At 34.0% G+C, this 26277-nt stretch overlaps 1 protein-coding gene across 1 annotated transcript in view; it reads right to left on the bottom strand.

The window, feature by feature from the left end:
- Window positions 1-1332: 1332 nt before the first annotated feature.
- The window catches only part of Hmt-1 (ABC transporter ATP-binding protein/permease Hmt-1), a 33702-nt gene continuing 8757 nt past the window's right edge, over window positions 1333-26277 (bottom strand). Inside the window, exons 7-20 of the mRNA XM_089246760.1 lie at window positions 25884-26005; window positions 24011-24120; window positions 22629-22694; window positions 21773-21978; window positions 18137-18200; window positions 17705-17790; window positions 17035-17092; window positions 15365-15469; window positions 15062-15135; window positions 14703-14803; window positions 14450-14562; window positions 12991-13085; window positions 12718-12786; window positions 1333-3611 (exon numbers count right to left, since the gene is read on the bottom strand). Of these exons, the coding sequence (XP_089102886.1) occupies window positions 3527-3611; window positions 12718-12786; window positions 12991-13085; window positions 14450-14562; window positions 14703-14803; window positions 15062-15135; window positions 15365-15469; window positions 17035-17092; window positions 17705-17790; window positions 18137-18200; window positions 21773-21978; window positions 22629-22694; window positions 24011-24120; window positions 25884-26005 (1354 nt within the window). The 3' untranslated portion in view covers window positions 1333-3526. The remainder of the gene's footprint in view (window positions 3612-12717; window positions 12787-12990; window positions 13086-14449; window positions 14563-14702; window positions 14804-15061; window positions 15136-15364; window positions 15470-17034; window positions 17093-17704; window positions 17791-18136; window positions 18201-21772; window positions 21979-22628; window positions 22695-24010; window positions 24121-25883; window positions 26006-26277) is intronic.

The raw sequence follows: 26277 nt of genomic DNA, 5'->3' as shown, positions 1-26277 counted from the left end.
AAGGATGTCGGGTCGCTTGAATTGAGACCACTCGTCAATAAAATGGTCTCGAATTTCTGACGGTACTTTCCGTTTCATCTGATCCGTAATAATCAAATCAGACAGTTCTTCAACCGTGGTAACCTCCAGGCCTCGGATTCATTCAGTGAAGAAGTTTGAGTTCATAAGCAACATCACACCACGTTACTTCCGATCGTTTACTGTGCTTCGTGAACATCTGTCGAAACCTCTCAGGAGTAAGCTTATATCTCTTAAACAAAATGGATTTGACTTGGTCATAGTCATGTCTCTTCATTTTCTCTAGCTACGACTTGCGCCACATCATAAGGTAATAGACCAATCAGATATGAAACCTGAAGTTCTTTTTATTTCGGCTCTTTTCGCTTGCCTCTCAAACAGCACTAGGTAGAGACTGATCTCGTTGAACTTCGGATCGAACTTTTGCCAAATGTTCTGTAACTCTAGCCTTGGCCTTGCCATTGAGTTAATCGAGGATTCACCTGTCGCGCCGATGCGAATCCTTTCATTTTCTAGTTGCATTCTTCTGAGTTCGAACTCCGTCTTTCCTCACTAGCTTCCATCTGTTTCCTTATTCTCTCCTCAATTACGGTGTTCAAAAACTGTACGATGAACTCTTTGTCGTAGCATTCTGCCTCCGTTATGAGTTGAAATACCTTCATATCCATAACATTTTCAACTCCCATTTCCTCAGCGACTTGCTGAAAGTCCTCTTTTTTGCCTCTAGCTAAGAAAGCTATAATTCCCTCAAAAAAAAGAACAGCGAATTTTCTTATGAAAAAAAGTAGCTCACCGCACTTTTCCTTCGTTCTTCCAACACTCTTCAAGTGCTCTTCGTATTGCCTCCTCACGACGAAAGTTCTCCACTTTTCACGTCGCCTTCTCACGACGCAAGGTTTCCCGTTAAATACTGTCCGATCTATTATGCTCACTATCTTACCGGCTGCGCCAATGTAGTGACCTTCGAAGAGTGAGCACTCATCACGACAAGCAAACAGGAATTTATTAATAAAAAAAATTATAATAAGAATCGTAAACTTGAGACGACGATCCTACTCGATCGCTTTCACACACCATTCTCCTCCTATTTTTATTTTCGAATGTCCATTTTTGTTTTTGCGATCTCCAGTCTCCTGAAGCTTTCTTCTTCTTGTGCTCTGGAGCCTTATACCATATTGTTACGTCAAGGTTTTAACTGGAAGACACACATACAGAACACTACAAACACTTTGCATATAAATAAAAAATAGAAACTAAACATCAGGACCATTAATCAACAAATAATATAGATTAAAAACCTCGAATCTGGATCTCAGATACTTAGCATAAAAGTTTATTAAATAACTCTTTTCCAGTAATTTATTTATACAATCATTTATTTAATTTGTACAATATTTACTACTAAATCAGGCAACAAAGTATATAATTACATCAAATCAATGTAAATCTCCTATTAAATAGCATATTATAGGAGAATTTGTAATTTTTTGTATTTGGTAAGTGCCAAAAGTTTTGATCAAATTTTTTATCAATTTGAATTAGACTACGATAAAATCAAAAAATATTTCTCAAAATTTTTCCATGTTCATAGGCAAATACACACGATGAGGTCATTTTAACCCAAGTAGATTTCTCTAGTTTTTGCTCAAAAAACTGCTAATAATAAAATATAAAACTTGAAAAAAGGCTAGTATAAAATAATCGAAATTTATAAGAAATATAAATATTGAATTTCTTGAAAAATATTTGATTAAATTGGAATTACAATAAAAAACCTAGGGTGCAAAAAACACGTAAAAACATTGTATAATAGTAATTACAGCCGGACCCTGATTTAACGAACTCTGATTCAATGAATTCCTTCGGTTGAACTAATTTTTTTCTGAAATTTTCTGGCAAAAACAGAGGTCAGACCCCTATTTAACAAATTAAAAACTTCAATGTAACAAATATTTTTCTATATATATAACTGTCTAAAAAAATTTCTTATTTCCCGTCACCCAAAACCACAATCCGATGGTTGAAATTGACCTTCAGCCTTTCTTTAGAAAGAAACAAAAAAAAGGGAGGAATAGGAATCTGTTTTTTTTTTTAGTAAAAGAGACAATAAAGTCATTCAGAATATATGTGGGGAGGTTTCAGTATAGTACCAATATATATGTATATTATATGACAGTGTGCTGTTTGCATGTCATGTTTAGGTTTTAGTAAATAAAATAAAGTCTTTCTTCTGATTCGTTAAATCAGGGTCAACTGTATCCAAATAATCAATGGAATAGAAACATTAACTTCTGAATGCAAACTATGTTTAAAGAGAGAGAATACAGAAATTTTAATAATATCTGTATTAAAAATTTCCATGCATTTAGATGACTAGAATTCTGATTCAAAGACTGCTTATGAAGTTAAAAATATACATCACATAGAATTTCTAAAAAAATTAGCAACTATGTACAGTGGTGCCTTGGTTTGCGAACATAAGTCGTTCCGGAAAAGCGCTCATAATATAAAGCACTTGTATTTCAAAGTGAATCTTCATATAAGAAATAATGGAAAGTCAAATGATTTGTTTCACAAGCGTCTCCCTCACACCAGTCACAATACTTTTCAAAAGTAATGTGCAAATTAATTTGTTTTACATTTTTATTATATTTTCTATTTGTAATATGTATAATAAATCTGACCATCATTTGATCTGATGCTTTTTGTTTGTGCTTTTCTACAAAATTTATTCCTGTTTCCCCGCATTTAATCATCCCCGCTAATCTCATTTGGCAGGATCCTTTCACTTTTTTTCTCCACTTAGACCAACTCCTTCTTCATAACCTCTTGTTATGACTCGTAATGTACATACTACATCTGTTTGATGGTGGTCAGATACTGGCCGTCACTCTAAAAGCTCTTAAATATTGTCCTCATAACCTCTCCTTAAGAACACAGTTTCTTCGACAACTGAAATTTTCTGTCATAACCCTTCATACTCAAGTTTGAGAATACAATCATATCAGTTTTCTTAAAACTGGGTAGAGGATTTATTGTCCCCTTCTCGACTCCATCCCTGACTTTATTCATGATCCCAAAGAGCAGAGAGCGCCCCGTTCATATGGTTGAAAAATATTTATGATTTTTGCTCGTCTTGCAAAACACCCATAGATCAAGTTACTCGCAATCCAAGGTTTTACTGTACATATTACATATATGAATTTAAAAAGTTTTACTTATATTAATCAAAATACAAACATTATTCAAAACTGTTAACAAAAGCATTTTTAACAGGATATCAGAGAAACTGGGTTTTTTTTCATTCCTTGCTTTTATGACATACACGGTACTATCCCTTGGGGTGTTTTCAAACGATAGAAATGAAAAAACTTTAAAACATTTCAAACTTTAGAAATGCATTATTTTGACAGCACCTATTCAGTGAAATGAAGTTTTCTTCATTCAATTTTCTAAAAATAGACTCCCCAACATTTACCAGCAGAAAACTGCCCTAAAATGGCAATAATCAATCGGCACCAGACTCTGCACTTTGTAACTGCTTCTGCCACATTTCTGAATAAACGCCACCTTTCGCAAGCAAACTTTCATGGCTATTAAAGAAAATGAATCAACCAAATAAATGAAAATACAGCAGGCTCAGTTCACACACACAATGTGCAGTTTTATTTTACTTAATAATGTGTTGACATTTTTAACAGTGAATAAATTGTATAAGAAATTTATTTTCCAATATACTCATGTTAATTTATTTTTAGTATTACAACACTGGTTTTCAGTATTCTATAGTCATTTAAAACAATGCATTACAAGTACTGTTTTAAATTAGCTGATCTCAATCTTGCCAAACACATCATCTGGTTCACCTTGGACTTTGCATAAATTAAGAGCTCTTTCAATGCAATTCTGATTTCAGTGTGAAAGAATGAGGATGAATTTCTTGTCCCAAGTAAGATGGGCAAAATATTTTCAGTGATTTTGTTTCTGTATATAGTAAAAAACTTTGTATACAGTAAACTCTGTATACAAAGTTTTGCACCAGAAAACTTTGCACCAGACATTTCGTTTCCGGTACATTTGGCCCCCGCAAATATTGTCTCTGGCATTTTTGCCTCTAACAATTTGCCTGCCCAGACCACATGAATGACCAATTGAGTGACCCTATCAGTGATTAAGTGAGTTGGACATTAACAGACATTCTGACCGTATGAGCATCAAAGTGAGTAACCCTATGAGTGATTGAGTTGGATATTTACTCCTTAGCATTTCACCTGCCCTGACTGAATGAGTGACCATATGAATGATCAAGGGAGCTGGAAATTTGCTCCGACATTTCACCTGCCCTGACTGAATGAGTGACCGCATGAATGAAGTTATGAATGATGGCACAAGCAATCAAGTTGGACATTTACCCTGAAATATTTTCCCTACCCTGATCATATGAATGATTGTATGGGTGAACATATGAATGTCACTCATGTGGTCAATCACTCTGTCACTCACTTGGTCACTGATACAGCCAATCATGTGGTCACTTATACAGTCAATCACTCACTCACGTACTTGGCCAGTCACTCACTCATGTACTCGGTCAGTCACTCATACAGTCAATCACTTAATCACTCACTTGGTCACTCGTATGGCCAATCACTGTCACTCACTCTGTCACCCAAACAGGCAATCACTCAGTCACTCATACAGTCAATCGATCAGGTCACTTGATCACTCATAAAGTCAATCACTGACATGGTCAATCACTGTCACCAGAGTATGAAAAAAATCATGATTTTTTAAAAAAATCAAAAAAATTGGATTTTTTGATTAAAATTAAGTGACTGCTTATTAATTAAAACAAATCTTGTTAATCATTAAGAATGCATATTCTCATATCACCCAACTGCTTTTTCTCATAATTGCTCAAATTTACACTCATGTCCATAAATTAAGGATAATGCCAGCTCCGGCAAATAAAGGTTCAGAAACAAAACAAACGTTACTTATTCATAAAGCCCATTTATTAAACAAAATATAAAGAACAAAAACGATGGTGTATGTATGATACCATTCATAAAAACTACGATTTTTGCTCCCTGGAGCAATTGTATAAAAAATATCTCCTTTACAAAAACTTACTATTACATGGTTGGTATGATGGTTAATACATTGTATGTCTCCCATGCGATGAAATACAGTCCGTACAACGCCTAGGCATGCTGAGTATCAAATTATCGGTCTGATCTTGGGGAAGATCACTTCACTCAGCAAGCAATACTCTCCGAAGTTCCGGTACATGTGTAGGAGGTGGTTGACGGGCTGTAACTCGTCGGCCAAGCATGTCCCACACATGCTCTATCGGATTCAAGTCAGGTGAGAATGCTGGCCATTCCATACGGGTTATATCCTCAGATTCAAGGCATTCGTTTACGATGTTTGCTCGGTGAGGGCGGACGTTGTCATCCATAAACACAAATTCTGCGCCCATGGCACCCCTAAACAAACGTACATGTTGTTCCAGAATGATGTCCCGACAAATTTGGGCTTTCATGGTTCCGGTTTGAACATGCAGATCTGTTCTGGAACCCAGTATAATTCCACCCCAAACGAGCAATGCTGCACCACCGTAACGGTGTCGTTCAATGATGTTGTCTTGGTGGTAACGGGTACCTGGCGTTCTCCATATGAAAGTCCGACGTGAATCAGACTGCAAGCTAAACCTGGACTCGTTGGAAAACATCACACAAGCCCACTGTGACGATGTCCACATTGCATGTTCTCTACTCCAGGCTAATCGCTGCCGACAGTGAGTTGCCGTGAGCGGAACCCATCTGACAGGCCTGCGAGCATATAGACCAATATCTCCCAAACGTCTGTACACGGTTTGCCTTGAAACTGTGGTACCCGTGGCTGCAGATAGCTGACGAGACAGGTCGGATGCTGTGCTCCGTCTGCTTCTTTTGGCAGTTACTGCCAAATACCGGTCTTCATTCGGCGTTGTAACTCGGGGGCGACCTGTACTGTAACGTCTACTGACATTTCCGTTATCTTGGAATCGTTGCCAAAGCCTAGAGATGACACTTTGGGCAATTCCAAGTTCCTCGGATACTTCCATCTGAGTACGCCCACATTCCAGGCAGCCGACAATTCTACCACGTAAAAAAATCATCCACATGCGTCCTCTGTGTCATAACTATTCGCTTATGGCACTGAGCGCCTTACAGAACTCTTGTGAACAATTTCACTTCTTTGCCACCATTCCTTATATACTCCCCTCCTATACTCTCGTCATTGTGACGTACTATCGGCATCAAATGGTGGCTTCCTGAAATTTGCATATCATTCTTGCAGATGTGTGTGATAATTCTACAGGTGAAATTTTTTCTTTATATTTCGATTTCCGTGTGATTCTGAATTATTCTAAATTTATGGACATGAGTGTAATTAAGCATAAACTACAAACTACACTATCTACCAATAAGTATTTGGACACCTATGCAAATGACGATATCTGAGGTCCTGAGATACGTCACGCCCTCCGCCGGTATATATCGTGTAGGAAACAACATCGGCATTAGTCGCATGCAAGATGCCGCGCAGTTCGGAGCTCTCTGATTTCGAGAAAGGTATAATTATCGGGTATCACAAAAATGACCGATCCTTAAGGGACATATCTAGCGAGCTGAAGTACCCAAAATCGACAGTGGCCTATGTGATTAAGAAGTGGAAGGTGAGCTGTGATTGTCGGAATTTGCCCCGAGTCGGCAGACAACGAAACTGGGAGATAGAGATCGACGGGTGCTGTCCAGAGAAATTCGGAAGAACCGCATCCAACTGATGGCCCTCATCCGCGAGGAGTTTCAACAGGCATCCGGGAGTATTGTTTTAATGAATACCATCTGTAAGGAAGCACATCTGATTGGTTTTCATGGTCGTGCTGCTGCCCATAAGCCTTTGATCACACAGTCCAACCGCGTTGCTCGGTTAATGTGGTGCAAAGCACATCAAAATTGGCCGTAGATCAGTGGAAACGGGTTCTTTGGAGCGACGAATCAAGGTTCACCCTCTACCGTTTGGATGGCAGGGTCTGGGTCTGGCGTCTGCCTGGAGAACGTCTCCTGCCAGAATGCATTGTGCCAACAGTCAAGTTCGGCGGAGGTGGAATTATGGTCTGGGGGTGTTTCTCCTGGTATGGACTGGGACCCTTGGTCCCCATTCATGGTAAGCTCAATGCCGATGCCTACTGCACTATTTTGGATGACAATGTGCATCCTACGTTGTGGCAGTTTTACGGGGTGGACCCCTGTTACTTCCAGGACGACAATGCCAGCTGTCATACTACGAGGTTAACCAAGGCTTGGTATGGTGCCAATGGGGTTCATCGAATGGACTGGCCTGCCCAGAGCCCAGACCTGAACCCTATCGAGAACCTCTGGGACGAGTTGGATCGCAGAATTAAGGGGTGCCCTACCCGTCCAAAATCGGTGAAGGAACTGACATGTCTTCTCCAAGCCGAGTGAAAGAAAATACCACTAGCCGTCACACAAGGACTTGTGTATGCCCCAGAGGGTTCACGCTGCAATTGCCTCTTGTGGAGGCTCTACAAACTATTGATTTTGAATAAAGTTAGTTTTTCTTTTCTATCACAGGTGTCCAAATACTTATTGGTAAATAGTGTATAAGCAAAAAATATGAATGCCAAAAATCTGTTTATGTAACATCAAAGGTGTCGTGGAACCCAAATTAACTTCACGGATTAAAATTTTTCTTATAAAAAGTGCTTTTATTTGTGAAGGCTCCAATTAAAGTGAATGAGTGGTCGCAACTCAGTATCACACATATGGAGCAGACATCTCAATTCACTCGATGTACAACCAAAAGGCCATTCAGAATCAACTAAATAAAACAAATTCTGTTGACAAGTTTGTTTCTTGTGCAATTGGTGGATGTGTTTCTAACTCTTGCACAGGGTTGGCAGGTCAGAAACCTCAAATATTGTTTTTCAATATGAAAATTCCCATTGGAAATGCACACATTAATTGCATGTAATGTTTAAAGTGACTATGTTATACAAAGAATAAATATTTAATATGATTCTAAAATAATTTTCTACTCTTTAAAGAATTATTTTGGACAATATATATATGTTTTTTTTTCTTATAAAATTTGAATAAAGCATAACATGAACATTGAAGGGAAAACTGTGGAACGATGTGACATTCTTTGATTCAAGATGATTCTTGACCTTCCAAAATTTCTTCAACTGCTTATATATGTTTGCGTTGATATAAACCGTCTGCTGTCCTCTTTTTACAACAGATAAGTGTTTAAAAAAGTTTATTACATCATGTATGTAATGTTGATTTGTTATTATTAAATTATCTAGATAACCACTGATACTTAAAACAATACTCTTATTGCGCATAACACTGAAATATATCTAGCGATCAAAATACTAAATTATAGGACTAAAATGTCATTTAACCAGTCAACTGTCCAATTAATTTCTCCGATCGTTACCCGCAGTGCCCACTTTTTTTTGAAGACGCGCGCGCTTTTTCCCTCTTTTTTCCTTTTCTTGGAAGTTTGAAATATTAAAATATGTTTTTTTATGGCTCGAATGTGTCGAGACATTATATGACTCCCCAAAAGTGGGGAGGGACGGTCATAATGTCCTGTGACTAAAAGAAATGCTGTTGATGGATTTATGTGGAACCATAGTGGTTGAACCTTTGCTAAAAGATATGTCAGTAATAAAACAGATGCATCTTCGCAAGGGAGTTAGAAATTGAAACAAAAGCGATGGGGATGCAGCTTTGCAAAACATGACAAAGATAATCGTAATAATAATCTCAGATTTTTAAATATAATTGTCAACTCCATCTAGTGATGAGATAATAAAGTAGAAAGATGGCTGTACAGAGATGGCAGCACATGTATGACAAATTATTCCGTCATATCTCTGTGAAAAAGACCGAAAAGTCTGCGTGTCGGCAAATGCAGTCGTAGGCAACACCATTACGCATATCAGCGACAGCAAATGCCGTCTTAACCACTTGATTGGTGAAAAAGACCGAAAAAAGTCTGCGCGTCAGCAAATGCCGTTGTAGGCACCGACATTACGTATGGCAGCGACGGCAAACGCCGTCGTAACCACTTGACTGGTTAATTTGGCAATGCTAGCTTGTATGTCAAACTTAGTCATTCTTACTTTTGCACTATGATATGGTACATTTACTAGCATTTATAATGCAATGGTTTTCCAATTGAAGCTGTACTCAAACGTGCAAAACAAATGTCTTGGGAATCAAGTCTTGTCAGCTCTGCTTTGGTTGAAAATACTCCTTAAAGCTCTGTGAATTTATACACAGTGATCTAAGAAACTTTTAGGTGAAAATGAGTTTAATTAGTGCATTAACAGATGCTGTGTGAGAATTTTTATATGGAATAAAATTTTGGGCAGATCAGAAAATTTAAAATATCAAAATATATATTTTTCCTCAGTAATTATTATTCTGAATATAAAACCCTTTAATCTAAATAAAAGAAAGTGTTTTGTTATTTAACATACCTATCAAGTTAACAAAAACTATTTGACATCATTGACAGTAAGATTTTGATAATTTTAATACCGAGTTAGTTTCTGGGGTCAAAAACCTAACCCTGATGCCCTATCATACATATTTTGAATAAGCAGCTATATTCCACTTGGCAAATTGAACACAGGTAATGAGTAGCTTAGATAAATAAACCATAAAATTATATTTTATATGTTCTAGGCTCTTATGTTGAAGAATTCAAAATTGCAAATTATAATTAACATTTTGTTTTAATTATTATAATAAATTAATGTTTAAAAATAAAACATTCTGGTATACAAAAAAGTGAGTTTTTCATCATGTTGTATACCTATTGTGTTCAAAACATTATCAAAAGGCACTCATTTAGGTTTTTGACAGTTTTCAACAGTTTTTGATGGTTTAAACCAGTTTTTGATGGTTTAAACCAGTTTTTGACACTTGTCATGTCAAGTTTTTGACATCAAAAACCCAACCCTGCTCTTGCATAATGTTGCATAATAGTTCACACTATTATTCATTCACAGATTTGATGAGTTTTGGTAAAAAAACGAGCAAACTCAAAATTTTAATATGAAAAGTAAAGTCGAACGCCTCATGATATTTATGTTGATACAACATCTATTATTATTTTGAATCAGCAATTAGGGCATAGAATTCAAGGCTTTATACAAAAAAACTTATTCCTCTGGTTTTCAATCGGGAAACCCTAGTGCCACACTGTAATGCATTGAAAATAGTGCAGTTTAGCTAAATGCTATGTTCAACTTCCTATATTTTTCTGCAATTTTTCACACAAAATCTAAAAATGGAGCATTTTTCTTTCTGCACTGTATAGGGAACTGTTCAAGTCTATATTTACCCCAAAGATCTCCTACACTTCTTTTAATCGAGAACTCTACCATATATAAGCAAGATGCATACCATACCAGGTTGCTTTTACTTCAATATCATTGAAGTTAAGTAAAGAAAAAGCTAAATTTAAATTTTGTGATTTAAATTAATGATTTTTTTTCAAAAATCAAGCTGATTTAAATCGCCGTGCACTGACTGTCATTCATACGCACAATTGCTTGGTCACTTATATGGTCAGTCACTAGGTCACTCATATGGTCAATCACTTACTTGGTCACTCGTATGGTCAACCACTTACTTGGTCACTTGTATGGTTCAGTCACCCACTTGCTCACTCATACAATCAATCACTCGGTCAGTCATAGTCAATTCGGTCACTCAATCCCTCATACAGTCAATCACTTGGGTCACTCATATGGTCAATCACTCACTTGGACACTCACTTGATCACTCAGATGGTCAGTTGCTCAGTCACTCATATGGTCAATCACTGTCACCCATATGGTCACTCGTGGTAAATCAATTGGGTCACTCATTTGGTCAATCACTCATACAGTCAGTCACTCATATGGTCAATCACTCAGTCACTTGCTCACTCATAGTCAATCACTCATTTGGACACTCATACAGTCAATCAATCAGGTCACTTATATTGTCAACCACTCAATCACTCACTTGGACACTCATATTATCACTCGGTCACTCATATGCACAATCATTCAGTAACTGATATGCACAATCATGCAGTCACTCACTTGGTCACTCATATGGTCAATCACTCTCACTTAAACATTCATAAGATCAATCTTTTGGTCATCATAGGGTCACTCACTCATACAGTCAAATGCAGATTCACACATATTGTCACTCATTCAGTCACTCACTGTCATTTATATGTGTGTGTGTGTGTGTGTGTGTGGTCACTAACTCACTCATATATATATATATATATATATAGTCAATTTTACACTCTGTCACTCACACTCTTATATGGTCACTTACCTCACTTGGTCACACACAGGCAATCACTCATACTTTCAAGGCAGGCAAAATGTCAGGTGAGAAATTTTCAGGGGCAAAATTTCCAAATCCTCTCTGTCCTGTCCTACATGGTCTAAGGGTTAAGATAACTGGCTTCTTTTTTTTTTTTCATTCAGTAGGCCTTGGTTGGATTACTGGGATGGGAAAGTAATTTTCTGCCATGAGCAGCTAGGATGAAAGACATCTAAGTAATGGGATAACTCCAGCATAGTCCTGGCATTCATTCCGTAAAACCCTCTTTTGCAGAAACTGTGGGCCAAAAAAATTCTTCCTTAACCCCTTTTCTTAAAAGCAAATTGGCAAAAAATTTGGATGCTCTCTATTGGCTCTAATCGGATGCTCTAAATCGGCAATAAATATAGTAATCTTGTGTTTTAACCTAATAGCATGTTAGAAAAAAGGAAGGATGAAAAACACAAAAAATAAAAGAATAAGACAATATAAAAATAAGGTGATAAGAATCTAGGTACAAAGTTATATTTCTTTTTACCCTCACCCTACCTGTTCTCTAATAAGAAAGGCACATTATAGGTGGGGGAAAAAATCTCTATCAGGGTATACAAAGAACTAAAAAAAAATTGTAAGGTTGCAAAAAAGCTTTGGGATGATCAGTAGAGAGGAAAGAAAACACGGTAAACTTGTTTGAATTCATTCCACTGCTGTTTGGAATCAATATTATGTCCTTTGAGTCCTTTGATTGTAAAGTGGTTAAAAAGGGCTAACTGTAAAATAGGGTATTTCTGTTAAAGCTTTAGAATAAAATGTTAACAGGACAAAAACTATCATTTTGCCGCATCTGCGGGATGACCATTAAGAGAGGTTTCACTGTACTCTCAAAGCCATCCACTATTGATCAGAGGTTCTTAACCAAAGGTCTGTGGACAGGTTTAGAGCTTGGATGATAAAACAATTAACTAATTATTTTACATTACTAATTACTAAATTTTATTTTCTAAGAAAATACATGGATCAAAAAAGGATAAGATCCCCTGCTATTGATACATCATATTTTGATTTTTTTTATTATTATATGCTATTATTACTGAAAGCAAACAAGCAAATTTATATCAAAGATGAGCTTAAAAAAATAAAGAATTAGAAAAAATAAACACAATTAAATTGAAGCTTTCTGTGAAAGCTTAGGATGAAAAATAATGGAGGCAGTGATGATTGAAATTGGTACTTCATTTAGTTTATAAATGTTCAAATCAAATTCACAGATTTTACTTACTCTCCTTGCTCAACTATTTCTCCATTTTCAAGGACAAGAATTTGTTGAGCATGAACGATTGTAGATAACCTGAGGAAATACATTAAAATGTGAAATGTTGGAAAAAAGAAATTGAACAAAAAAAAAAAACATTTTCGTATGACTACAGCATGGCGCACTCATTGATCATTCAAAATATATAATATACCTAAAGGATACAACAAATTTAACAAGAACACAACTTTTAAGGGATCTCTTGTGAAATTTGTGAATGTCTTTAATGATTCAACTTACCTATGGGCAACAATTATAGTTGTCTTGTTAGAACACACTTTTGCAAGTGAACTCTGAATATTACGTTCTGTCTGGGTATCAAGAGATGAAGTTGCCTATAAATATAAAAAATACCCTTTGATAATTTAGTTCTACATTTCCCATTGAATCCTATGGACGTTTATTTGTGTTCAGGCAATTCACAATGTGGATTGATACAAAATAATGGTCATATAAAAAAATTTTAATGTCAAAATAATTGAACTTGACGCTAGTAAAACCGAATTTGTAGGTCAGATTTTATACAAAAAGTGACACTTGATTTGAATTACTATAGGATATTAATGTAATAGACAAATTTAGCAAAGAAATTCAGACAAATTCAAATTCACAGGATAAAACTTCAATTTAAAAAAAAAAATCATCATCAAGTTCATACAATAACTATAATCAGTAATTGTACCAATTATACAGTAAAACCTGTCTTCGACGGAATCGCAAAGAACCGAGATTTTTTTTCCATTGAACGCACAGGTTTCCACTTAACAAAAGTTCAATTGATATAATGTGTCAAATTTTCCAACAATCTCGTGTGTGATTGAAATTAAATAAAAATAAATTAATCGAAAAAAGATAAATAAATATAGATAAAATAAATGAATATATAATTAGTCTATAATTACCAAGTATCGTATTTTTAGATTTTAACAGCATCTGCAAAAAATTACGACCTATACTGTTTGTCTTCTAAAATAACGACACATTTAGGTTCTTTTTATAACTTCCTCAAAAATTTTCAATTAGGGTATCATGTCAGGTTTGGTTTGTATCTTATTGTATATGTTTATGTAATCCTCAGCATCAGGGCCATAACTAAGAATTTTGTGAGGGAAGAGAGAGCAAAATGATTTTGCCACCCCTACCACTGTAAAATTTGATGATTTTATAACAGTGTTTTTGTTACCACCTAAGATTTTACACCCCCTGAATTTTGCCGCCAGGGCAGTTGCACTTTGCCTCTCTTTAATTAATTCTGGCCCTGCTCAGCCTTTTGATAATGGAATGTACACAGGTTGCATAGAATTTTGTAACATTTTGTATGATCCTTTGGTCTATTGGTTGCCAAACACTCACAGTGTTTGTGTGAAACTTTCAATTAAAGGATGCAATTTTCCTTTCCATATTCCCGTTAAACAGGTTTTGTTTTTAATCCAAGTTTTTTAATATGCATATTGGCATTGAAATCACAGGACCACAATTTTTTTTTCTGTTGAAGACAGGTTTCAGCTTAATACAAGTTCCGTTAAAGACGGGGGGGGGGGGGGGGGGGAGTTTACTGTACATTAATTTATTTGCTTATATTGTAGATTTGATACTGATAATTCTGCGATATATTACAGATTTTTTAATTAATATTTCCCATAATCATATAAATAAAAAAATTAAGTAACTATTGAATAAAATACTTCCATTTACTTACTTCATCGAGAAGTATAATTTCAGGATTTTTCAATATAGTGCGAGCTATTGCTACTCTTTGCTTTTCTCCCCCACTGAGTTTGAGGCCCCGTTCACCAACAACAGTGTCGTATCCTATTTGAAAATAAATAAGTGCAGTAAGATTTTGATATAACAATATTCTGCGGAACAAAAACACAATTTATGTCAAAAATAAGAGATGAGTCATTATATGAGGGGAATGTGTATAAATAGGTTGAAACATAAATTAGTACCTTGTGGGAATGACAATATGGAACCATGGATATCTGCCGATTTTGCTGCTTCTTCAACTTCTACGTCTGACGCAGAAACCATACCATATCTGATGTTATACCTTTCAAATAACAACATAAATCTAATCTTAAAAATTTAATGGGACACAAATAACTTTCGTGTATTCGGTTAAAAGAATTCACTCTTTTCATAGATTTTAATACTGAAGAGACTTTGTTTTTGTTGATGATGTATGTAAGCTTTCACTATTTATGACATCATGACTATATGATGATTTTCCCGAGTTATCACCATGTTATTTTAATGACGATTCTAAAAAGAATCGTAAATAACCATTAAAAAAAGCTGAAAATATTACCTGATACTATCATTAAAAAGAACTGTATCTTGAGGAACTACTCCGATGCAAGTTCGAAGTGAATCCTGGGTAACCTGAAAAATTTATTTTATTACATACTTTGTAAATACCTTAAAAAAATGTTTGCTTCATACTAATTCTAAAATCTTTTAAATATTTTGTTACTGGAAGTTTTGAAATTTTAAATTAATAATAACATTGTGTTGATATTCGAAAAAGATCAAGTAAAAATGTTTTTGTATTTGTTGTCCATAAAGTGTGAACGTAAAATATAACCAGATTAATAACAGCAATACTATATACCTTAGAAATATCCTGTTCATCAATTAACGCCATCCCTGACTGAATGTCATAGAAACGAAACAACAACTTGATTATAGTACTTTTCCCACTACCAGTGTGTCCGACCTACAATAGGGAGTATATATTGATGTATATATATGATAGGGAATATCATAAAAATGTAAATGATATACACATGCAAGCTTTCCCGCATGCACCATTTCATTTAAAATTTTGGATAGGAATATTTACAAATAATTTATTAAAATCATGGTTAAAACAACTATGCAGGTTTTCCAACGAGCTACCATTTTTTAAAGTATTTGAATAAATATGCTCTTATAGTTATTCTATTATAAAAGCATTATAGGCCACAATATCGCATAAGCCAAATCACAATAGACCAAAATATTCATGACTTTCATATGAATGTCCAATTCACATTTTCAGAAATTTAAAAGAAAATGAGCGTTTCCAAAATTATGAAGAAAACATTTTAAAAAATTCCTAGAAATATTTTACTATCAAATTTCTGGATGCAAACATAAAAAAAAAGTTATAACTCAATGTGCAATCAAATTGGTTCTACTTTTGAATCATTCTGAGGTGTCTTCTAAATCTTCTATTTTGAAAGTTCATGTTACATGCATTTCAATAATACATGATATGTATATTTTTTTTTAAGTAATCATAGTCTGATATATGATATCCATGGCCCACACAAGAAATATTTTTTGCTCTTTCATGTTATAAATTAACTATAGAAGGGCCCGTGAAAAGTCTGACTGGGGAGTGAAAGGATGTGGAGGCTATAATGATATCATTAAGCAGTGCTTGGCAAATTCCAGGTATCATGGCACCTAGAAAAACTGTAAGTAGCACTTATAATACTTTCTGCATGTGATTGCTAAATATGAGTCTATGAGTGAGAAAAAAATTCTGATTTCACGACAGTGTGTCTTCCAACATAGGAAAAGATATAAAGTACTGGAAAAGTTTTAAAATAAAATAATGTACGACCGTTTTTCTTAAAAACAAAATCATTCTTGGCTCGCTCTTAAGAAATTTGGTCTGCACCTTTATTTTTTCTGATTTGTCAAGCCCTGTCATTAAAAGAAAAAAAAATTGTATACAAATTCTAAAAAAAAAACTGTTTATTCTCCACCAAAAAAATTTTGAGTTTCATTCAAAATATTCTAGAATTAAAGAGAAAAAAGAGAAGCAATCATTTTTTTCAATAGAGGATGAAATTGGAAGTTTCGGTTGAAAGGACTCTTCCATTTAGGAGCCATATTCCTGGCCAATATCTATAGCATACCCCGTCTTTTTAGTAAATTTATAGTGTAAAAAATAATATATATGACACAAAATAATAAGATTCATTCTGTGCTTCAAAGCTATATGCCTGTCATTCTCCCTCTTGTAAGGTGGGGCAGCATGTTTTTCGAGTGGTGGTTGAACTCATGAGAATTTTCGATTTAAATGTGAAATTTTAAAGAGGTGCTTTCTCGGAACTGACCCCTTCAGGGAAGTGTGGGATATCCATTATCAGAAGCTTAATAATATCACAGAGGGCAATCAGGATTTTGAAAAAGTGGTCAGTGAAGTGAAAAGTTATCAAAGTGGCCCACTAATAATGTTTGACTGTACATATATGAACACACCTAATTCTTACATGGAAATTTACTCACAAGAGCTAATGTTTGACCTGGATATACTGTAAAGGATATGTTCTTGAGAATCTGGCGCCTGAAAGAAATGTTAAAAAGCGTGAATAAAAGTTAAAATTTTTTTTAAATAATACCAACTCAGTATTACAAAGGTTTCTAACAGCTGGCTGATGCAAAGATATATTTTGGAAAGAGAGAAAATTCAACTGCCCCTGCGGGTAATCAAACCCGCATCCTTTCACTTTCTGGGTGAATGCCCTAGACCACTATACTACAGAGGCAACGAATATCTCGATCTTGGAGCGCGTGTGCACTGAACGGAACTGTACATGGACGGTCGAACCTAACTCAGACCAAAACTCACAATTGCTGATAATGCCACCAGGTGGCGAAAGGATGTGGGTTTGATTCCCAGCAGGGGCAGTTGAATTTTCTCTCTTTCCAAAATATATCTTCGCATCAGCCAGCTGTTAAAAGCCTTTGTATGGATAGCGGAAAGTGGCATCTTCTTCGGATAACTCAGTATTCTACTCTTATATTACTGCATAAGTGATTAAAAAATGATGAAATTTATAGGTATAAGTGCATTCAATAAAATAAGTATGAACTTTTCTTTTTGCTCAGATAAGTTTTTTTTTTTTTAAGTTTTGTTCCATTAGTGAACATTAACAGCATAACAGATATTACATACTCTGGGACATAAAAGAAGCAAACATTTTTGAATTCAATTTTTCCACCCGACAACTTCAATGGTTTGGCAAAAGGGTGATCAGTAATCTAAAATTTAAAAAAAGATAGGCATTAATTTTCATGCGTTAATTGCATACAAACTCAAAGATCATGAGCAACAAAAAGCAAGTTTTTCAATCAAAATTATTATTTCAAAAAGCACAGGACTAAATGGGACAACAAATATACCAGCAAGAAAGCTAAGCATAATTGTATCAACAATATTAGAATACACTGCTTCATTTAATCGGTTTATAACATACTGACCTCAACTTAAGTTGTGTATGATTCAAGATACAAACAAAAATATTTGATAAAAAGACAAGTAAATATTCAACTGACACACAAGAAATGTACAAGTCATTTAATGTGTAGAAAACTCAAACAAACTTACTTCTGGTTCTACACTAAGAAGATCAAACATGTTCTCCATGTCTATAAAAGCTGTCTGAATCATTCTGGAAAAAAAAAAAAAATATATATATATATATATATATATATATATATGGGTAGTGTGGTTTTTTTCTCCTTCAATTTGGTAAACTCAAGAAATAAAGTTACTTCTTTCTAATAAATACAAATACAACGCCACAACAGGCAAAATGCCCAATGAGGTGGCTGATAAAAAGATGCCCATAAAAATATGGATGTCATATATTTCAAAAATACAGCAACCCAAATAAATAAAAATGCAATCAACACAAATTATAATCAATATATACACATGATAAAATATTATACAATGCCCATAAAGAATACTTATGGTTGTCTTATTCTAAGAATGGATAGCTTCTCGATTCACCCCAACATGTTTATCGTATTTCTTTTTAAAGTGTCAATTGTGTTGGACACAAGAAGCTTTTTTATTATTATTATCATTGTCTGATGCAGTACATTACAACTGATGAACATAAACTATATGGACTCCACTTTTTTTTACATAATAATTACAGCCATTGATATTGTACATTTTAGAAAATGGTGCATAATGTGTGAAATAAATTATTGGATGTGCTGTCATTCACTTTTTATGTTTGTAATGAGGGTTGTTTGAAATGTTGAAGCAAATTGCTTGTATATAGTTTGTATTTATGTCACACTTGTGGGATATCTAATTAATCAGACATCAGCCAGTGTATTATTTTAAATGTTAGGACACATAAATAAATACTTTGCAACTGCTGGGATTTAACTCTGTAGTTATGCATGTTGGTGAAAACCACATCTGTAACATTGAACCGATCTGTTGTGTACTGGAATCTTAAATTAAAAAATGTAGAAATTGCCTGTTTACTTCATTTTTTTTAATGTTTCAGGTAATTCAAAATTGAAGGAGGAGAAAGAATCACAACTTTAGTAAAAGCAAAAGAAACAAGGACAATTTAGGCAAAGTCCTACAAGCAATGTCAAAAGGGGCTTTAAAATAAAACAACAAAATGTACATTATTCCATTTTAAAGTCAAATTAATTCAATACAGTGGAGTTGGAAAAAGAGATTTCTCATCCAACTCGGTGATAGTCTTTCCGTTTCCTGAAGTACACAAAAAAAGAGAAGACATAAAAGTGTGAGGAAATGCTTAAAAATGAGGTATGGGCTGATGACAAAAGAACAATCCAATTCATTGATCCCCTTTTCCCACTTTACTATAGGTAACTACAGAGTTCTTGATCCTTTTCACTGAGACTTAAAAACTGTGCATCATCTGAATCTGTTACCAAAAATTTATGAGTAAAAGAATTAATACAATAAGTCAGTACAAAAGTAAGTAAAATAGTAAAAACAAAGAGTCTAACTTTATTTTCGCACATACAAACTTTCACAACAAAAAAACATCTTTTACTGGTGAAAGACACATGATAAAAGCAAATAGCATCACAAGAAATAATGATAATGTTATATAGCACCATATTTTTTTTTCATAAATCTTATTTCAAGTACTTTATATAGGTTATTGGTTTTCTGAAGTTCAACAGAAAAATGGTGAAAGTTAATTTTTCATGTACTCCACTTGAGCACATTTCCTTTCTAATTTCAAAAAATTTATTATCTAAAAGAGGAAGCTCAAATACACTGAACTCTTACTGTGATTTTGTACGTATAACCTGCAACGTCAGATTCACTGATGCAAATTTCACAAATTTAAGAGAAAATGTTCTTGCATAATACACATATGCAAATTTCATCTACCAATAATGAAATATTAAAGAACATAAGAGGTTTTTGTTCACTTTTTTGTAGAAAAAAATTCTTATTTTTTTCCAAATCTAATCTACATGCCATCTGTTAATTCTAAAAAATTAATTTTGATAAATTAATTTGTAAAGCTATTCATTTCTATTCCAACCTCCTGGGGAAAAAAGTCTGCAGATAATGTATACGCAGTGGTATACAGGGTGTCCTGTAAGTGCTAATGCAGCCTTTAACTCATAAAATGTCTATCATATAATGGTATGATTCAAATTTAAAAAGTGCTCAAAAGGCATTCAAAAATTACCCTATACCAGTTTTCAGAGTAAGAATACAGTGTGACACAAAATAAAATTTAAAAATTATATGGTCCCCTAACCTCCAATTAGAAAGTTGTAGCCCTGTCTTTCCTGAGCCCAACAGAAAAAATTCCATGTTTTTAATGCAAATATTGCAGTTAAAAACATAGGATATTTTTTGTTGGACTCAAATTGAAGTTAGAGGACAAGGGAGATTGTATGAGAATTTAGATACAGTAAAACCTCGATAAGTCATCACCTCATGTTATCGAAAAATTATGACAGCTTAAGCGGAGTGCTGTCAGTTTTAATGTGTAATCTTGTGAAAATCGTATAAATTTAAAGTAATATGACATTTATTAAAGTATGAATCAAAATAGCAATATTAATAAAATTTATAGACTGCAAAAGAAAAAATAATAGCAAATTTTTACCTTTTTTGATCTCTTATTACTTAACTTATAGTGGGAAAATGTACTGGTACACTTTGATTTATATAAGTAATTTTTAATTTAGAATAACAGAGCAACTATTAGAATAGGTAGCTTTTCTTCATAACAGAACTCTTTATTGCACATTAATTTTACATCAAATTTAATTTTAGTGTTTTAATTAATTGAACTACTGTGCCATCAGTAGTTCAAGTTGGACTACTGATGGCACCTCAACAGAAGACCTCAACTTGGGAAAGAATGTGTGATTTTTTTCAACAAAGATATTTTGTTTAAATTTGAAGCCCTAAATTAGTAGGGCCCATGCAGGAATGAGATCTAGCTCGAACAGTTCCTAACGTTTCAAAAACCTTAGTCTGCAAATGAACTTCCCCAGCATAACTTTCATTACTTAAACTGTTCCATTTGGGTATATAGGATTTTATGGTGACTTTTAAGCAAATGGCAATGCTGTTAACAAGCTCTTTTTTAAATGGCAGCTATAAAAATAGTTTGTTCCTCTTTCTCAAACTTTTCACAGTGACGAGTTAACTGAAATTAATGACGAATAAACAAGGGTTTAATAACATTGTTGTTTATGAAAGCTGGAAGGGCCTGAAGAAAAATGACGACTTAATCGGAGTGACAACTTATTAGGGTGATGACTTAACAAGGTTTTACTGTATTTTATTTTGTGACATACTGTATTTTTACTCTCAAAACTGGTACACTGTAATTTTTTAACACACTTTGAGCCTACATATTGAAACCATATCTCTATCACAAACGGTTGATGAGATAAAGGCCGCATTAGCACTTACAGGACACTGTGTATAATACACACCAAGAGATTCTAATGATTTTTTTAAATTTATAATAATCAGATTATACACAAGAAAATTTGGAAGTGTACATACTTTTTTTAGCTAAAAAGGATTTTTTTGGGGAAAATCTCAACCTCAAAAAATAAAAATGGAGAAGTCATATTCCTTGATTATTTTATTAAACATATTTTTAAATTAATAGATTCTCAGTATCTTTCAAACTGATCACCCAAATTAAAATGCTTACAAAAAACGGATATAGCCTTCAATAGATATATAATTTTTTACCTGTAATATGTGCCAAAATAGTTGAGAGGGGTATACAACTGCAAAATGTAAGTGCTGAAAAGTACGTAGTCACCAACAGTTAGATGGCTTCCAGACACCACTAGATGTGCACAAAGTAGTGATCCAGCCATAACTCCAAGGGTTATCACAAAGTTTTGAACAACATTTAGAAGAGATAAAGTTGCACTTGAAGTCCACTCAGCTTCCTATATAAAATATATTTGAGTTGAATTTTTGAAACTAATTAGGCTTCTTTGTGCACACAAAATTGATCAGATGCTAGTTTCTAATGGTGGTGAACCATCAAATGTTTGTAAAAATTTACGATATTTCATAAGTTTAATAATAGGCATCTTTAGTGCTTGATAGTCACTGACACTGGAAGGCATCAAGAAATCATGACAATGTAAAATACCTACCAATGACAATTGATTACATAATATGTAATGATACGGTATAAAGTATTTTAAAAAATCTTCTACATTGATTTAATTGTTATTTAAATTTATGACTAAATTTAGAAAAATTTGTATATAGATAAATTTTACATCTGTTCCTTGAAAACACACACTGTTCTGCAACTGCTATTGGTATGACCAAAACATTTTTTTTTCATCTTTACTCTTTCGATCATTTTAGTAATCTCTGGACAGCCTGAAAAATCATGTTGATCTCTTAAAATCATAATCTCTTAGCTCTAGTAAAGATATTTACAGCAGTATTGGAAATCAACATTGCACATCAAATCCTCTGATCTCATCAAAGACTGTCAAACAGACTTCCCAGTTTAAAATTAATTCCAACATTAAAATAAAAAGGCAGAAAAGCATAGTTCAATGTCATAACCAGTATTTACCTGAAAATTTCCAATCGCAGTCTTATAATTCTCTGTTTCATATTTTTCAGCGCAATAATACTTGACCTGAGTAGAAAATATATATTAGCTCTATTATAATTTATTGTAGTCCTAAACACTTCAATCTACGTATTATGAAACTACACTCATGTGATGAAAAATATAAATCATTGATATTAATACTGTGTCGACACCTATTGTTTTTATCATGTTTTGAATTTTCAAAATTTCAAATATGTATTGTTATATGTGCAAAGTGTTATTATTATTATTTTATTTTTATTTTTTTTTTGCAAAAAAAAATTAATACTTCTGATGTTTACTAAAAAAAAATAAAACTTTAAACCGTAAAGTGTTTTTTTTCAAATCTAAAGGCTATTAAACTATTTTTTCTTAGAAGCTCCCCCTCAAACAATAGCTAATTTTTTCCTTTGTTTTTATAGAGTCACTACTTTGTGATGGCATCCAGCTTACACGCCTTAAAAAAGTTACTGACGTGATTGCTAGAACCCGGATTATATGCAAGTGCATATGCACATATTTTGTCTTGTTTTAACAATCATTGCATACAATTACATAAAATCAAAGAATTTTCAGAATAAGTGCATATTTTTGAATTTTTACAAAATCTCAATCACTTTTTTTTTACAATTTTTCAAATGAATATTGCCATAATATTTTCATAACATCTGTTCTTTTTTAATGCAGGTGGGATTTAGTGATGTTTTCCCTATCATAGCGTTGCTTGCCACATTTTTTGAGTTAAATGTTAAATATGAGGCAAACAAAAATTGATGACATTTGATGGTATTTCTAGAAATACCAGTAACATAAATTATTTTGTTACAGGTATTTCATCACTGAACAGCTACAACTAACTAGAAATTATAAATGCCTAAATAAAAAAACGTAGAAGGTATTTGCATATATAACACACATTATATAAATATTTTCTGTAAATGAGTAATGTGCTAAGAAACAGAAAATATGCATTTTAAAAACGTGGTTTTTTTTGGATGCAGATTTTTTTAAACTCATTTTTAGTACATATTTTGAAATTGTTAACTTTTTTCAGGATTTTTAGTGTATATTTTGGGTTTTTTGAAGCATATTTGGGCATTTCTAAGAATATAATTTGGCATTTTAATGCATTTTTGTACATTTTATTGCATATTTCGCTATTTTTTTAGTGCATATAATCCAAACTCTAGTGACTGTATTATATTGATTTTAATCTAATCAATTTATGGCATTGTATTTTCATGTTACTTTAGTTGAGTCCCCCAAGGGTAATTGAATTATTATAAAATAAAGTGCTGGTCTATATCAAAATGTGTATAATGAACTCACATCTGTGAATTAATTCAAAAAAAGGTACTGACTGTTTCAAAGTTAAGTAGTGAATCTACACATCTTGCTTCAACTGCATTGTCTAGAGCGTTCATCGCTCTTCTGTACTTTGTTCGCCATTCGGTCAAAATGATAGTTCCAGCTGTCAATTAATATAAATATTATGATATATTATAAAAGATCAGTTTTCACACAAAATCTGATATGCAGAAGAAATATTTCCATTGTAGCAATTAGTTATTTTTACACCAGCTATACCATGTAATTTTGACAGTGTCCTTACAGTATCCAAGGACATTTTAGCATACCTTTTCCATTTATATTTACAGGTGTGATTTTGCGTCATTTCAAGCAATGGATATTTTAGGGATGGATCAACAGAAAACTTGAAAAAATAGCTTAAAACATGTTTTCTTTTTTTAATTTGATTTTCTCTGCAAAGAGGCCGTTCAAGTATTACATCATCAAATTTTTAGCCATTTTTGACACCCCTCCCCATCAAAACTGACCCCCCACCCCACCTTTGTCAGCTCTGCACCCTACCTCCTAACACATATTGGTGCGATCAGAAACGTACATGGGGAGCATATGGGGCCTCATGCCCCCCCATCCCCTGATGATCAAAAGTTTATTTTTAATGCAGAAAATAAGAAATTCATTGTGACCCACCCTCTAAGCCATATATGCTAAACCCATGGCCCGCGGACCAAATGTGGCCCTGGGTGGTGTGTGACCTGCTTCCTCAAAATATGAAAAATGAACACGCCAGGGTCTCTGCCACCAGACTTATCCCGTTGCCGAGATCTCTTCCAGCCCAGCTTTGTGGCAGAGTCTGGAACAAAGTGAGTGCACCTAACAGTCTGAGTGTGTAGCTAGTGTTGTGTCTGGTATTTCAGTGCTGCCATCTATACTTCAAATTGTGAGTGAAGTGTAATGATTAAATATTTGTAACATTGTAGGCCTGTTGCTCTCTGTGGCGAGACTTTTTAACGGGGAGATCGGCTTGCATTCGCACCTTGAATTTGGGAACCACAGAAAACCAACTCCAGCCGATCACCACTGTAGGGTTAGAACCCGGATCCTCACATCACTAGTCCGTCACTATAACCACTCGAACACCACAGCGGCTAAATGAACTCAGCTGTATATTTAAAGATTGCTTTAGTGACCCGTGGCACAAATCCAGAGCATTTAAGCCACCTGTGGCACATTTTCAGATCACTCAAGTAAGCCCGTGGCAAATTCAAAAATCACTTAAGTGGTCCAATACAATTCCAGAACACTTTAGCGATCTCTGGCGCATTTAGAAATCTCTTGAGTGACATGTTGCACAGTTTTAGAGCACTTAAGCGGCTCCCAGTGCAGTTCTACATCACTCAAGTTACCAGTGGCACATTCTCAGATTACTTAAGTGATAGTTATGGATCACTTGAGTGATACATGGGCACAGTTCCAGAGCACTTAAGCAGCCTGGACACATTTCCAGATCACTTGGATCACAAAACATTTAGAGATCACTAAAGTGGCTCTGTAGGGGACTTATTAATAGGGAGAATGTTAGTTCAGGTGCCCACAAACCAACAAAAGGTTTTTTGGTACACTGAGTAAGATGCCATATTTTTTATAAAGGGTGGTTGATGACAAATAAGCATCATCCAAACCCCCTCATCAAAAGTCATTGAACGCCGCCCATGAAAAATTGTGAATTCTTCTTTTGCTTTCCTCTGAAAAAAAATTGCTTTTCCTCATTCAAAATTACGGGAAAGTTGGCACCAAAATGAATACTTTTTTTATGAGGTCGATTTTTTCGTATCTAGCTGCAGCCCTGATTGATATCCTTATTTCACTATATAAAATAATCAAATTTTTTTTTTCCCCCACAAGATTGGAAAAAATAATTCTTACCTAAATACAGTGTCATTGTCAGTAAAACGATTAATCCAAACCATATGTTGAAGGTTAAAGCAAAATATATGACAGCTATGAAGATATCTGCAAATGTTGGTAAAATGTTGAACACAATATAGCTGAAAATAAAATGAGTAAACTTTAAAATAAACTGTTACAAAAATTCTTTAATGAGTGATAATTGTAATGATAATCATAACTCAGAGCCTATATGTAATGTCATTTCTACGATTTTCTAAGGATTTCTACTTATACTCTACATTTTAAATAATGTACATATTTTTACATAATTCCACAATCACTGATTTTTTTGCTTCACAAGAGTGTTTGAATTGATTCCTTCTAATTCATTATATTCATTACACGTAGTTAACAGCAAAAAGAACAATTT

Source organism: Pholcus phalangioides, unplaced genomic scaffold (genome assembly GCF_987345545.1).
Source record: "Pholcus phalangioides strain wild (caught in Gottingen) unplaced genomic scaffold, Ppha-v1.0 ptg000003l_1, whole genome shotgun sequence".
NCBI classification, from domain to species: Eukaryota; Metazoa; Arthropoda; class Arachnida; order Araneae; family Pholcidae; genus Pholcus; species Pholcus phalangioides.
Note: the sequence above shows the minus strand (reverse complement) of the source record. Positions and strands in the feature narration are given on the sequence as shown.